Consider the following 12,098-nt stretch of genomic DNA (forward strand, 5'->3'; position numbering starts at 1 on the left):
TGCATGCAAGCGCAAGCGTTCACTCTGAAGTAACTCACGATCATGAATAATTGCTCGATGGCTGGCACCTACAAGCTTGCGCACGAGTCTGTGATGTCATAGAGGGCACGTAATAGAGGGGGGAGGGGGGCCTCAAAAGATGCAGGAGGGAGAGAGCCATCTCTTTTGCTTAATTGCAGACTCGCTGCTGCATGTGGCGGAATAATATTTGGCTTGCAAGTCCATGTCAGCACTGTCCACAGACCACAGACGTTTTCTTACCACTTTCAAAAGGTGTTGCACCACCCCTTTAAGCGCTTCGAAATTTAAGGCTTTTCAGCCACTTCAGAGCACTTCTACATGACACCCCCGCCCCCCTCATTCCCGTCTGGAACAGCACACGAAAGTACAGCAGCAACACACGCGACGGTGGTGCTGGCAAGAAGGGAGCACTCGCCTCTGCCGCTCGCTCTTGTAAGCAGACGTGAGCTCGTCGAAGAGCTTGGAGTTCATCTCCATGAAGGTCTTGAGCACGTTGTAGACAAGCGCCACGATGGTCTGGTTCCAGTGCTCCTTGGAGATGCGGTACAGTGCGGGGAACATGAGCGGCATCACCACCTGGTTGTTCTCCTCAATCAGGCTCAGGATGTACTCGTTGTTCCAGAAGTACAGCGCCCGCTCTGCGACCTGGTGAGATGGAGAGGAAGGAGGAACCCAGTTTTCCCTCGTCACCACCCCTTTCTCTTCTCAACGATTCGAGATAAAAGCCACGCAGCGCGACACAATCTTGTCTCGTTGCAATTTGGCAAAATGCGGAGGCTCTATCAATAGTATCATCGTCACCCTAGCTTGGCATGTATTCACTCCTGAAATATTGTGTTGTATAAGCAAGAGCACCACATGTACGGTACTCCAAGAATGAAACACAGCAGGGAAATGTTAAAGCAGAACACTGAATAAACTCAATTATTCAAGAGTGCAATGTGCCGTCGCTGGGCACCTGGTCGCTAAAGGTCGCAAAAGCTCTGATCTAAGTGTAAGAACCCAAATTATGGTGATGCAATACTAACTCAACACTGCAGAAACAAAGACCCACATATTAAGTTAGCCCTAAAATGACCCGTTTCAATCCTTGAGTGTAGTACATGACTTTTCAAACAAAACCTGCTACCTCACTTAAACTGAAGTTTCACATAATGCAGACGCGCAACTAATTTAGCCGCCCACTTCAAAATCACATTTATCATGGCATGAAATGGCAGGACGATAAGAACAAAAGCTAATCTCCAAAGATAAAAAATTTACTGTAGCGTGGCTTGATTCAGACAGCACTGTGAAGATGCCCAACGCAGCCCACGAAAAAGACATGGTGGGAACTCCGAGAGCTCACCTGAAAGTGCGGGCTACAGACGCACTTGGCTATTTGCTTGAAGAGGGGTTCCTGAATCTTGGCGAATTGCGTTGGCTCTATCACATCCAGGATCTCTTCTATCTCCCCGAGGAACATTACCTGCACGAAAAGAAGGGGGAAGGGGGGTTACATGCAGAGATGCAAGGGGCGGGGGTCAAGTGACCAATGCTTCTTGTTCAGCAGAAATCAAAAGGAACCAGAAATCAAAACGAAAGAAGCTGCTGCTCAGAGCAAAATGTGGCAAACCGAGCCCCAAGAGTGCACACCACCACATCACAGACTCTTGCTGCCTCACTGTTGCCATACTTGCCCGAGTTAAAATTGGTAAAAATCTTGCAGACAGGACACCGAAAAGACAGAGGGGGGGTAATGGCAGGCATATGAAAAAAAAAAAGGATAGTCTGCGCTGATCATGCACTTTTTACTGGGATATGTGTGCACTTTAGAGACACGTTTTAATTTTACACACAGCGCCTTTAGACAATCGATGTGACAACCTGTTGTGTTGGTTGAATTTTGATGCCTTCTATAGAAACTGTGTTCAAATGCAACACAATACTATGCATGGTTTTTGCAATGTATGCACGCACACATGCACACACACTAAACAGCCTCTACTTTAAGATGAAAGTACGCGAATGCAAGACTTGATCACGGCCAAAAATCAAATCCATACCATACTACATAGAAATTACCTGTAACAGTGCCTCTGCTGCTAGTGCTGTGAGCGATATGCCAGTGCAGAAATCATGGGAAGTACAGCTGAACCCAGCAATAACGAAAGCCCGAGACAATGAAATTCTCGCCACAATGAAGTATTTTTGAATCCCCAGCAAACACCCATAGGATTCCATGCATTTCGTATCTCGCAACAGCGAAACGTCCCTAAATTGCTATCCCGCATCGACGAGATTTGCCGGAACACGTGTAATGCTAACAAAGTACACAGCGCTAGAACGCCTTTTTCTTCCACTTAAATTGTGTCAATACCGTCACAGCATGCTTGCGAAGCCGCCAACATCTTTTGTTTACGAAAGAAGCAAAGCACGGATGTTGACTGCTATTGCCAAAACCACGTCACAGATGCCATCTTGTCCTTTGATCACCTGTTTCAAATGGTGCGGCCAACTCACCATCAACCTCTAATGACAGATGACGAAGGATTTTTGCATACAATGTGCAGTGCATAACCTGTGGGACAAAATAAATTCCAGCAGAAGCCAATGAATCCACAGCCCTCTGAAGTGGCCTGCCATGCCTCCAGCCATGATTGGGATCCGAGAATATGTGTGCTTTCATACTCTTATTTGGTACCGCCCAATAGGCATTGCGCACCTTTTCAGCATGGCCTGACGTAGGTTTGCCTGACGAGAACCGTATGCGGGGTCAACCGCTTCCACGAATACGATCACTTTCGTGAGGTTTCCTGTAACTTGACACCGGGTGCGTTACTGTCTACAGGAGACAGACAGTGTGTGCTGGAGGTACGCTGTTGCTCATGGAGGCCGACCGATCCGAAATCTCACGAAAGTGATATGAGCACTGTCGCTCACAGACATCGACGTGTCTGAGTTACGCAAAATCTCGTAAAAGTGGTCGTATGAGAATACAGCCCCATAGGGCAAATTTTCATCCGAAATGCTGTTGTTTGTAGATGTGAACACGTCTGGTGCTCAGTTACGATAAATAGGAAACGTGTATTCTCTCTAGTTGTCGGCAACGTACAGGGTGCACCACGTGATGTCGGTAACGTGGTTCTATAGACTCTTGCAAAGCTCACCAGAGTAGGCTAAGATTATTCTGACAATAAAGTTTCATCTTGAAGTGCATTTGCCATCTCTTATTCCACAACAATGAAATTCCTGTAAAAGCAATCCTTTCTTTCCCCTTTCCCTGCCAATTTGTTACTGCAGAGTTCAACTGTACAGGCTCTTCTTTTTTTTAATTATGTTCTCCTGTTCCGACACCCTTATGAGCTTATTTCTTATCAAAGATTTGTGCTACAACATTTGTCAGTTGCTAACCCTCAAGCTGCTACAATTTGACAATGTTCAAAATACAAAGGAAAAAAAAAGAAAGGAACAACGAAAGAAACTGAAGAAGGAGTATGTAGAATATATTTTAAAAAAACTATTGGTGTGTAATGCTAGCCAAACTTCCATCTAGATTTAGTCACACAAGCAACCTAAAGTGTCGCGATTTACTCATTCACTGAGATATATGCAATGAAATATTTTTGCATCGCACGATGCACTTTTAAAGGGATGCAACAATCACACCGCACAATTGAGCCTCGCAGAATAAATAGCTATATAACATATTTTCTGAGTGATGAAATTTATAACCACAGGAAATCCTCAAAAATCCCTCATGTACGAGATCTTTTTACAGAGGCAGATTTGGTGAAATCGATTCATTTTTCATAATATGATAAGTTTTCAGCTTCATACTATTTTTCATTTACTTAGTGCACACTGCAGCTACTGTTTTTCTAGAGTGCTGAATGACGCACTTGAAAGCAAAACTAGGTCTACGAGAGATGCCATACCGAAGAGCTCCGCATTGATTTTGACCACCTTAGGTTCTTTAACATTAGACAGTTTTAGTTTAGCACACACTATACCACTGCGCATGCTATAACATAGCGGGTCGTCACTGCGTATGTGCAGAACACTAAATGACCCATAGCGTATAACGTACGCACGCTATTTCTCGGATTTAGCATTAGCGCCTTTGCGTGGTTTGCAGAGTTTTCGTGAAACATGGCGGCGGTCCCGGCGGCCTGCTTCGAATTGAATTTGGCGTTGCTTTTGTAAAATGCACTTCGTTCATAGCAAATGACTGTGTAAACAGCTTTTGCTTAGTCTCAGGCCGCTTCAACAACAGAGTATTATGGATAACCTTGTGGTGTTTTCGAGATTGCTTCTTGTTTCAAACGAGCCGAAGCCAAAGAAAAGAAACATTGGAGATGTCAGCGCCACCTATCGCTACAGTCGGGAGATAGCCACAACAGCAGCATATGGCTTCCGAGATCCGAAAATCTCGCAGGCCAACTAAAACTGTAAAAAATGTTCACTGCTTAGTGTACGCTATACTATAGTGTATGCTATAGTTGCGTATGCTAAACTAAAACTGTCTATTACAATTAAACCTTAACATTAAACACTAAGCTTAACATTAAAGTCCAGTAAAATCTCGCTAATTTGGATTTCACAATACTGGAAAGAAAAGTCAGAAGTAACAGAGTGCCAACCTATCGAACATTTCAGGAAAACAAGCCGATGCTTACTACAACATAATATATAGTAACCACACAATTCTGAAGGCACATGGCAAATGTGGTGTCATGTGCGACAACAAACACAAGGTGGCTTCATAAGGAGTGTTCCTGTCATTCCAGCATTGTTCCCACCAATGAAACTCGTGATACGGACTCCACCGCTTCATTTTGGTTGCACACTAGCATCGATTCTTGCACATTTAGGACACACCACACTCGCATGCTCCAAGGGTCATCCTTATTAATGAGACTTTGATGTCATTAAATAACACACATGCTTGGTGCGACCAGAGGCCGAGTCCGAATCATCCCATTTTGCAAATTAAGGAGGAGTCGAACTGCCGAGACTTCATTGTGCATGAGCGTCACTGCATTCCGTCCGCATGAAAATGCAATTGAACCCCCGACCTCGTGCTCGTCAGCTGAACAACTAGCTGAGTGCAGCAGTGAGCAAAAAAAGAAAGAAAGAAAGAAGCGAATGTACTCACCTCTTTTTGACTGCAAGTCTTAGGCCAGAACTTTAGTAATCCCTTCATGACCTGCATCGGAACAGAAGGGAGCGGGCCCTTTATAGAGAGCAGGTGTCAATCAACGCTCATTGTCAGAGAAACACCAAGATTTCACGAGGCAAAGCACTTATCAGCCTGGAAGGAACATGAGCGCACAAACACTGGCTACATGACAGCAGCTGAAAGAGAGAAAGAAAGCGTAGAGTGGGAAATGGAAAGCAGAGCTTGTAAATGATCAACATAAAGAGTAACCTGACAGTGCACTACAGTTAATACACCTTCGATGATGTATTGACATTTTTCGACTTGTCATTTTCTTTCTTGCTCTTAAATGAAAGCTTTGAGCCCTCCAAATACTAGGGAAAAAACTGGTAAGCACCACGGTGCCCTAATTAATTGACTATAATAGTTGTTTATATGAAGACGTTTTCGTTTCAATGCCCAAGTGGCGGAATGTGTCATGACGTCGTAACAGGTCATTTGGCTTGCTCCATCCGCAGCATGCAGCCTTAAGAAATGCACTCGGCACTCTCACTGGTATTTTTGAGAGCAAGTTTATCAGACCTAGCCGTAGTGCAACATGACGTGTTTGTCCCCATATGCCTAAACAAAGCTCGCTTTTTTTAAAGGAAAACGTGATTGCAATTTCATGAGCCAGAGATGCCATGCAGTCATGCAGAAAGACATTCAAAATGCAGAAAACGTGCACAAAAATATCAGAACCACAGAAAAAAAAGCTTCAAATGCTGCTTCAAACAAAAGAGCACATTCCTCGCTGCTCTAGCTAGTAGAAGTTTCGTTAAAATTTGATGATGGCATCCTCGAGTGACTAATTGACAGCTTGAATATTTGGGCTGGACCATTCACAGACCTTGGTTCGGTGTCAAATATTGCTTTACATTGAGTTTCAAGAGACTGAGGCAGTCCGAAAGAAAAACTCTTCCTCCAAAAGTTATTTGTTGCTGCTATTATTAGCTGCCGGAATTTTAATTTTCATACCTATTCATCACCAGCAGTGGTTATTTCTGCCATCAAACATTCTGCCAACAAATTTAATTTTTCAGAAGGAAACAAATAGTATCTGATCTCAACCACAAAACAACCCTTAACTGCACGCTGCATCATAAATGATACAGCAATTATTACTTGCCTCAGAGAACTAACTGTATTTCTCTATCAAAACGTCACAATAGGTTAATAACAGTAAGTAAACACCCCAATATCATTTTGTGCATGAAAATCAAGTGTATAAATTGTGAAAAGCAACTATTTATTTACAAAGTTTTTGTGCATTGTGTGATTAGCCATACTTTTTTTTTTCAAGAAAAAACAATTTGCAGAATTACAGTTGTGATATATTTCACTGCCCCAGAGTACACAGATTCCTGCTGAATGTGTAGGATTTTCTTTCTTTTCGGTTCTGTTATGCAAGAGGTAGCTCCCCTATTTATTTAAAAATACCTTACAGGCCACTACAGCCATATTGTAAGGGAGGGGGGTGAACAGATACAAAAATAATAATATAAAAATACAAAGATTGCACCAGTTTTGATATCATTTTCAAAGCGTCCAACAAACTGCATTGGCGTTCCAGTCACTTTTTTTTTTTTTAAAGAAAACGCTGTTTTAGTCACTGAAGCATAAAAGTAACGAACACCAATGCATTTCGATGGACACTTTGCAAATTAGTACCTCGAAATTGGTGCAGTCCTGAGAATTTGTTAAAAGTGACTACACCTTGCAAACTCACCAGCTGTAATTCGTAGACTGAAATAGCTGCTGTAATGCTAATAATTACAAAGTTAATTAATTTAATTATGTTTATCATTTATTTAGGTATTTTGATTTCTCGTAGAAGTACTGGCCACTTGATCAAATTGCCACAGGCAATTTTTAAAATTTTGACACAGTTAAAGAAAACACCCTGTACATAGTCGAAACTGTTTATAACAAACTCAGCAGTTCCACTACTGTGCTCCCACTTCGGTCGCACTTCCGTGCTTGTGAACTTCGTGCACTCTCTCCTTTTACAGCAACCGGGTGTGAAGTGTTCACTGCAATAGCACGGAGTACAGCGCTTTTGAAAATATTCATTCTATCTGAGGGCAGTTTCAATAAGCAGGGTTTCTATATCGTAAATGTTATGAAATGTGGTCATTATAACCAACAGATTGCATTGGCAGATCGAGGACTGTTCATGCGTATACAGTGGAATCTCGATAAATGGAAGTCGCTTAAACAGAACTGTCGCTTAAAGGTACACTAAAGGCAAATACGAAGTCGGCGTGTACTGTTTAAATGCCATTCCAGAAACACCGCAACGCTTGTTTCGTGCCAAGAAAAGACCAAGATTACAAGAAAATGGTACCTGAAGGGTCCCGAATACCTTTTTGGAAATTCAGATCTCCTGCCGCCCAACCGGGGGAGTGGTGACGTTGCATACGCCACCACCACTCTTCGCAGTACTGAGCCAAGACAGAGGGGTGGATTCACCACTGCAGCTGCTTTTTGGTCAAGTGGCATAGACCTTCGGGCATCCCGCGAAATCGCATGAAAGTTGAATTATCTGCCAGTTGCAGTCTGTGCGAGTTTCGCGAGCCAGAAAAACCAGCACAGCACTACGAGGTAACTACTGTAACGCAAAAGCATGGGCAGCGCGGAGTTGAGAGCAAACGAAATCATTCAACCAGCCGCATCGTTCTCAAGGGTAACTTCAATGAGTACTTTTGTCTAAAATGAAATAGAACTGGACAAGTAGCATTTTATTTCGTCTTATAATACAAGGATGTTTTGTGCAACGAGTAGTTGAGTACTAGTGACAGAATTTAACTGAGGAGTGCTTTCATCATCGGGAAACTACTTGAATGTACCGGGCGAGTCTCTAATCACGTCCTGCATTTACCTCAATTTCTCGGTTTGCAATAATATTGACGCCTTGGAGGTTCTCGAGCACGAATCTTTCACTTTAGCTCGACTTAATATTTGCCTCTAGTGTCCCTTCAAACGGAATACCATCCTCATGCTTGGTTGGCTTTGAATCCATGCAATGCTCTCTGCAATGCCACTCAGTAAATGGAACATCTGATAAACAGAACCAGTTTCCCTCGTCCCATGAACTTCTGTTTAAAGAGAGTTCACTGTGTGCGTGTGTGTGTGCGCGTGCGTGCACGTGTTATAACAATGTTGAGGAGTACACGTTAACAAAACAACAATATTTATTAAGGGCGAACCTGTGCCCACAACTAAAGGTGACTGCGGTCGTGAAGAATCCCCGGCAGTCACGTCCTCAAGCTGGCGTCGAACCGTCTTCTTTCTTCTCTCGTGATACCTCATGCGCGTGGTACATGCAAGTCGGGTCCAACCAGCTACTCATGCCATGAAGATCGCTTCCTGCTGTTGCTGAACAACACCGCTGTACGGCATGCAGTGTCCAATACAAAGGGTGTGCAACTGAATGTGACCAACTTGTCGTGGCATTATCCCCCTGCTTATCGCATCGGCCCGATGCGCGAGAGGAAGTAGGGATTCCTGTAGGCTCTCGCCTTTTTTTTTTTTTTTTTTTTTTTTTTTTTTTTTTGTGGTAGGGTTTTATGCGGACAACATGTACAACTTCCGTGGAGTTGCACCGTCTTGGGCTCTCGTGTCCAGCGTATTTCACTTCGTAAGTGATGTCGCTTATACAACGAAGTATTTCGTAAGGGCCGAAGTATCGGCAGAGAAGCTTTTTAGACGGTCCACAGCGTCGCACTGGGGTTCACACCCACACCTCGTCACCGGGCTGATAATGAGCTTCCCTACGTTGCTGGTTGTATACCGGCTGGAGTCGATGCGTTGTTGGCAGCGTATTCGGTACCTTGCCATCTGTCGTGCCTCCTCAGCTCTTTGCAAGAGATCATCTAGGTCAGATGAGATATTGTTTTCTTCATCTAACAGCAACATAGCATCCAAAGTTGTGGTTACTGCTTGGCCGAATAAAAGTTCAAACGTGGTGACTCGTGGTGTTTCTTGAACGGCCGTATTATATGCGAAGGTGATGTACGGCAAAATTTTGTCCCACAGCCTATGTTCAACATCGACAAACATCGAAAGCGTGTCAGCCAGTGTTCTGTTGAGGCGTTCAGTTAAACCGTTTGTCTGAGGGTGGTACACCGTAGTTCTCCTATGATCAGTATGTGTCATTTGCAACAAGGATTTCATTATGTCCGCAGTAAAGGCTGTTCCACGATCGGTAATAACAACTGTGGGAGCTCATGCCTGAGCACGATATTGTTGACAAAGAATTTTGGAACTTTGACAGCCGTTGCACTGTACAGGGAATCAGCTTCCGTGTAACGGGACAGGTAGTCCAAGGCCACAACTATCCACTTTTTGCCGCAAGATTATGTTGGGAAGGGTCCAAGGAGGTCCACACCAACTTGTTGGAATGGGGCTTTCGGTGGCTCTATTGGCTGGAGGACGCCTGTAGGTTTTACGGATGGAATCTTGCGCCTTTGACACTCGCGACAAGTCTTAACATAGTGCTGCACTGATGCTAATAACTTACCGTAAAAACCGGAATATAAGTCGAACTTTTTTCAAAACACCATTGCGAAAAGTCGGCCCTCGTCTTTTATACCGGACATTGGCGGAAAAACTACGGAAGTCTTGCAACAATGGGCGGATGAAGTAAAGAGCCGCCATCGCCATCAGCAGCAGCGCGGCGTGGCGACATTGTGCACCGCCAGTTTGCGTTTACATTGTCACAAAGTTATATTAGTTAAAGGCTGCTTTTTCACATTTTGTTTCAAAATGAGCGGAAGTCGACGGCAACTCACCGTCACCTTCAAGAAAAAGGCGATTGAGTGTGCGGAAGCCCACAAGAACCTCGTGGCACAGCGCGAATTAGGAGTATACGAAAAGAGCATTTGGTACTGGCGGAGGCAGAAGCAACAAACCAACAGAAAACGGCATTTCGTGGGCCGACCGCAGAACTGGAAGACAAGGTTGCAGAGTTCGTCCGGGAGCTGCGTGTAAGATCGCTGCCTGTGACTGCCGAATGCATCCGTTTGAAAGCGGTAGAGATCGCGCGCGCCTCTGGACTGGGCAGCGAGAAGCACTCGTCACCCGACTCTAGTTCTGACGACTCTGATCAAAGGCGTTGCTCTGGTTCCTAGTAGCACTTGCGCACTTCGTGCCCTTCTGTGTACTGTACACCCGGCCAACTTTTAATAGTATTGCGCGACCATCGACCCGCATGTTTGTCAGCACCTTATCATCACGGCACAGAGCGGTGAAATAGCGAAAGTAAGCGCACATATACACATGCGCGTATCTCGTTTGTTTCATCGCTCAGCGCCATTAATAAGGTGCTGACAAGCACGCGGGTCGATGGTCGTGCGATACTGTTAAAAATTGGCTGGGTGCACATGCGAGCAGCATTTAAATAAATACTGTCACTATTGTGCATGAGTCGCATTTGTTTCAAGGTAAGGGTGTCTTTCAGTACTTTTGCCATTGAAAAGATTTTTTTCATTTTTAGAATTCGTTAGTTCGGGAATCGACGTATATTCCGGTCCGACCTATAGTCCGGTTTTTACGGTAGGCCAGTAGTATTTCACACGAATCCTGGCGAATGTACGGCTCACTCCCATGTGTCTAGATGTCGGTTCATCGTGACATACATGCAGAATTTCTTCTCGCATAGCTGTGGGTACGACAAGTAAAAACCTTGTCTCGCTGTTCTCGAAGTTTCTCTTGTAGAGGACACTACCTTGCAAACAGAATGAGGATAGCCCTCCAGGGAAAGTAGGCGGGAGTTGAACGTCGAGTCCCTCCAGACGCTGCATAAGTGGAAGCAATTCTGGGTCCTCTCGTTTTTGTTGAGCGATTTGTGTTGCGTCAACAATGCCAAGGAATGGGAAATCCTCTTCTTCTGACACAGTTATCTCGACTGGTGCACATGACAAGCAGTAGGCATCGCTGTGTTTCCTCCCGGATCTGTATACAACAGCAATATCATACTCTTGAAGCCTAAGGCTCCACCTTGCTAGTCGTCTTGATGGATCCTTGAGATTCGCCAGCCAGCAAAGCGAATGGTGATAACTAACTGCTCTGAATGGTCTACCATAGAGGTAGGGTCGAAATTTACATATTGCCCAAATGACTGCAAGACACTCTTTCTCGGTTGCTGAGTAGTTCAGCTCTGCTTTCGAGACCTTACTGCTGGCATAAGCTATTAATTTCTCCTGGCCGTTCTTCCACTGCCCTAGTATGGCAACAAGGTCAACGCTACTCGCATCGGTATGAACTTCAGTGTCGGCTGTCTCATAAAAATGCACAAGGATTGGAGAAGCTTCCAGGCGTTTCCTTAACACGCAAAGGCATCTTGTTCGCTTTTCCGCATGAAAGGTTCATCTTCTCTTGTTAGTATTGTAAGGGGCTCAGCAATTTTTGAAAAGCTTTCCACAAATCTTCTGTAGTATGCGCACAAACCCAAAAAACGTCGCACTGACTTTTTGTCTGTGGGTGTTGGAAACCTCGCAACAGCTGCTGTCTTTTCGGGATCTGGGCGAACGCCTTCAGCACTGATGACGTGTCCAAGAAATCGAAGTTCATCGAAGCCGAATTGACATTTTTTTGGCTTACTTGACAAGTCTGCTGTGCGAATAGCTTCTAATACTAGTCGCAGGCATTTCAGATGTTGGTCAAATGTTGAGGAAAATAAGACCACACCATCCAAATACACTAAGCACGACTGTGATTTCGATCCTGCGAGCAGTGTCCATCATTCGCTGGAACGTTGCAGACACGGAATAGAGCACAAATGAAAGCGCTTTAAATTCATCGAGGCTATCAGGGGTTACGAATGCTGTCTTTTCACAGTCCCGCTTATCCACCTCTATTTGCCAATATCCACTCTTGAGATCCAGGGAGGAGAAAA

General features: G+C 44.5%; 1 protein-coding gene across 2 annotated transcripts in view; it reads right to left on the reverse strand.

The window, feature by feature from the left end:
* Positions 1-12,098, reverse strand: part of LOC126544608 (serine/threonine-protein phosphatase 2A 56 kDa regulatory subunit epsilon isoform-like) — a 67,035-nt gene that overhangs the window by 12,963 nt on the left and 41,974 nt on the right. The window contains exons 7-9 of one of the 2 annotated variants that reach the window (XM_050192037.3): positions 5,159-5,236; positions 1,370-1,489; positions 437-666 (exon numbers count right to left, since the gene is read on the reverse strand). In XM_050192037.3, coding sequence (XP_050047994.1) covers positions 437-666; positions 1,370-1,489; positions 5,159-5,236 — 428 coding nt within the window. The remainder of the gene's footprint in view (positions 1-436; positions 667-1,369; positions 1,490-5,158; positions 5,237-12,098) is intronic. The other variant, XM_050192039.3, reaches the window with a different exon arrangement.

Source organism: Dermacentor andersoni, chromosome 10, assembly GCF_023375885.2.
Source record: "Dermacentor andersoni chromosome 10, qqDerAnde1_hic_scaffold, whole genome shotgun sequence".
NCBI classification, from domain to species: Eukaryota; Metazoa; Arthropoda; class Arachnida; order Ixodida; family Ixodidae; genus Dermacentor; species Dermacentor andersoni.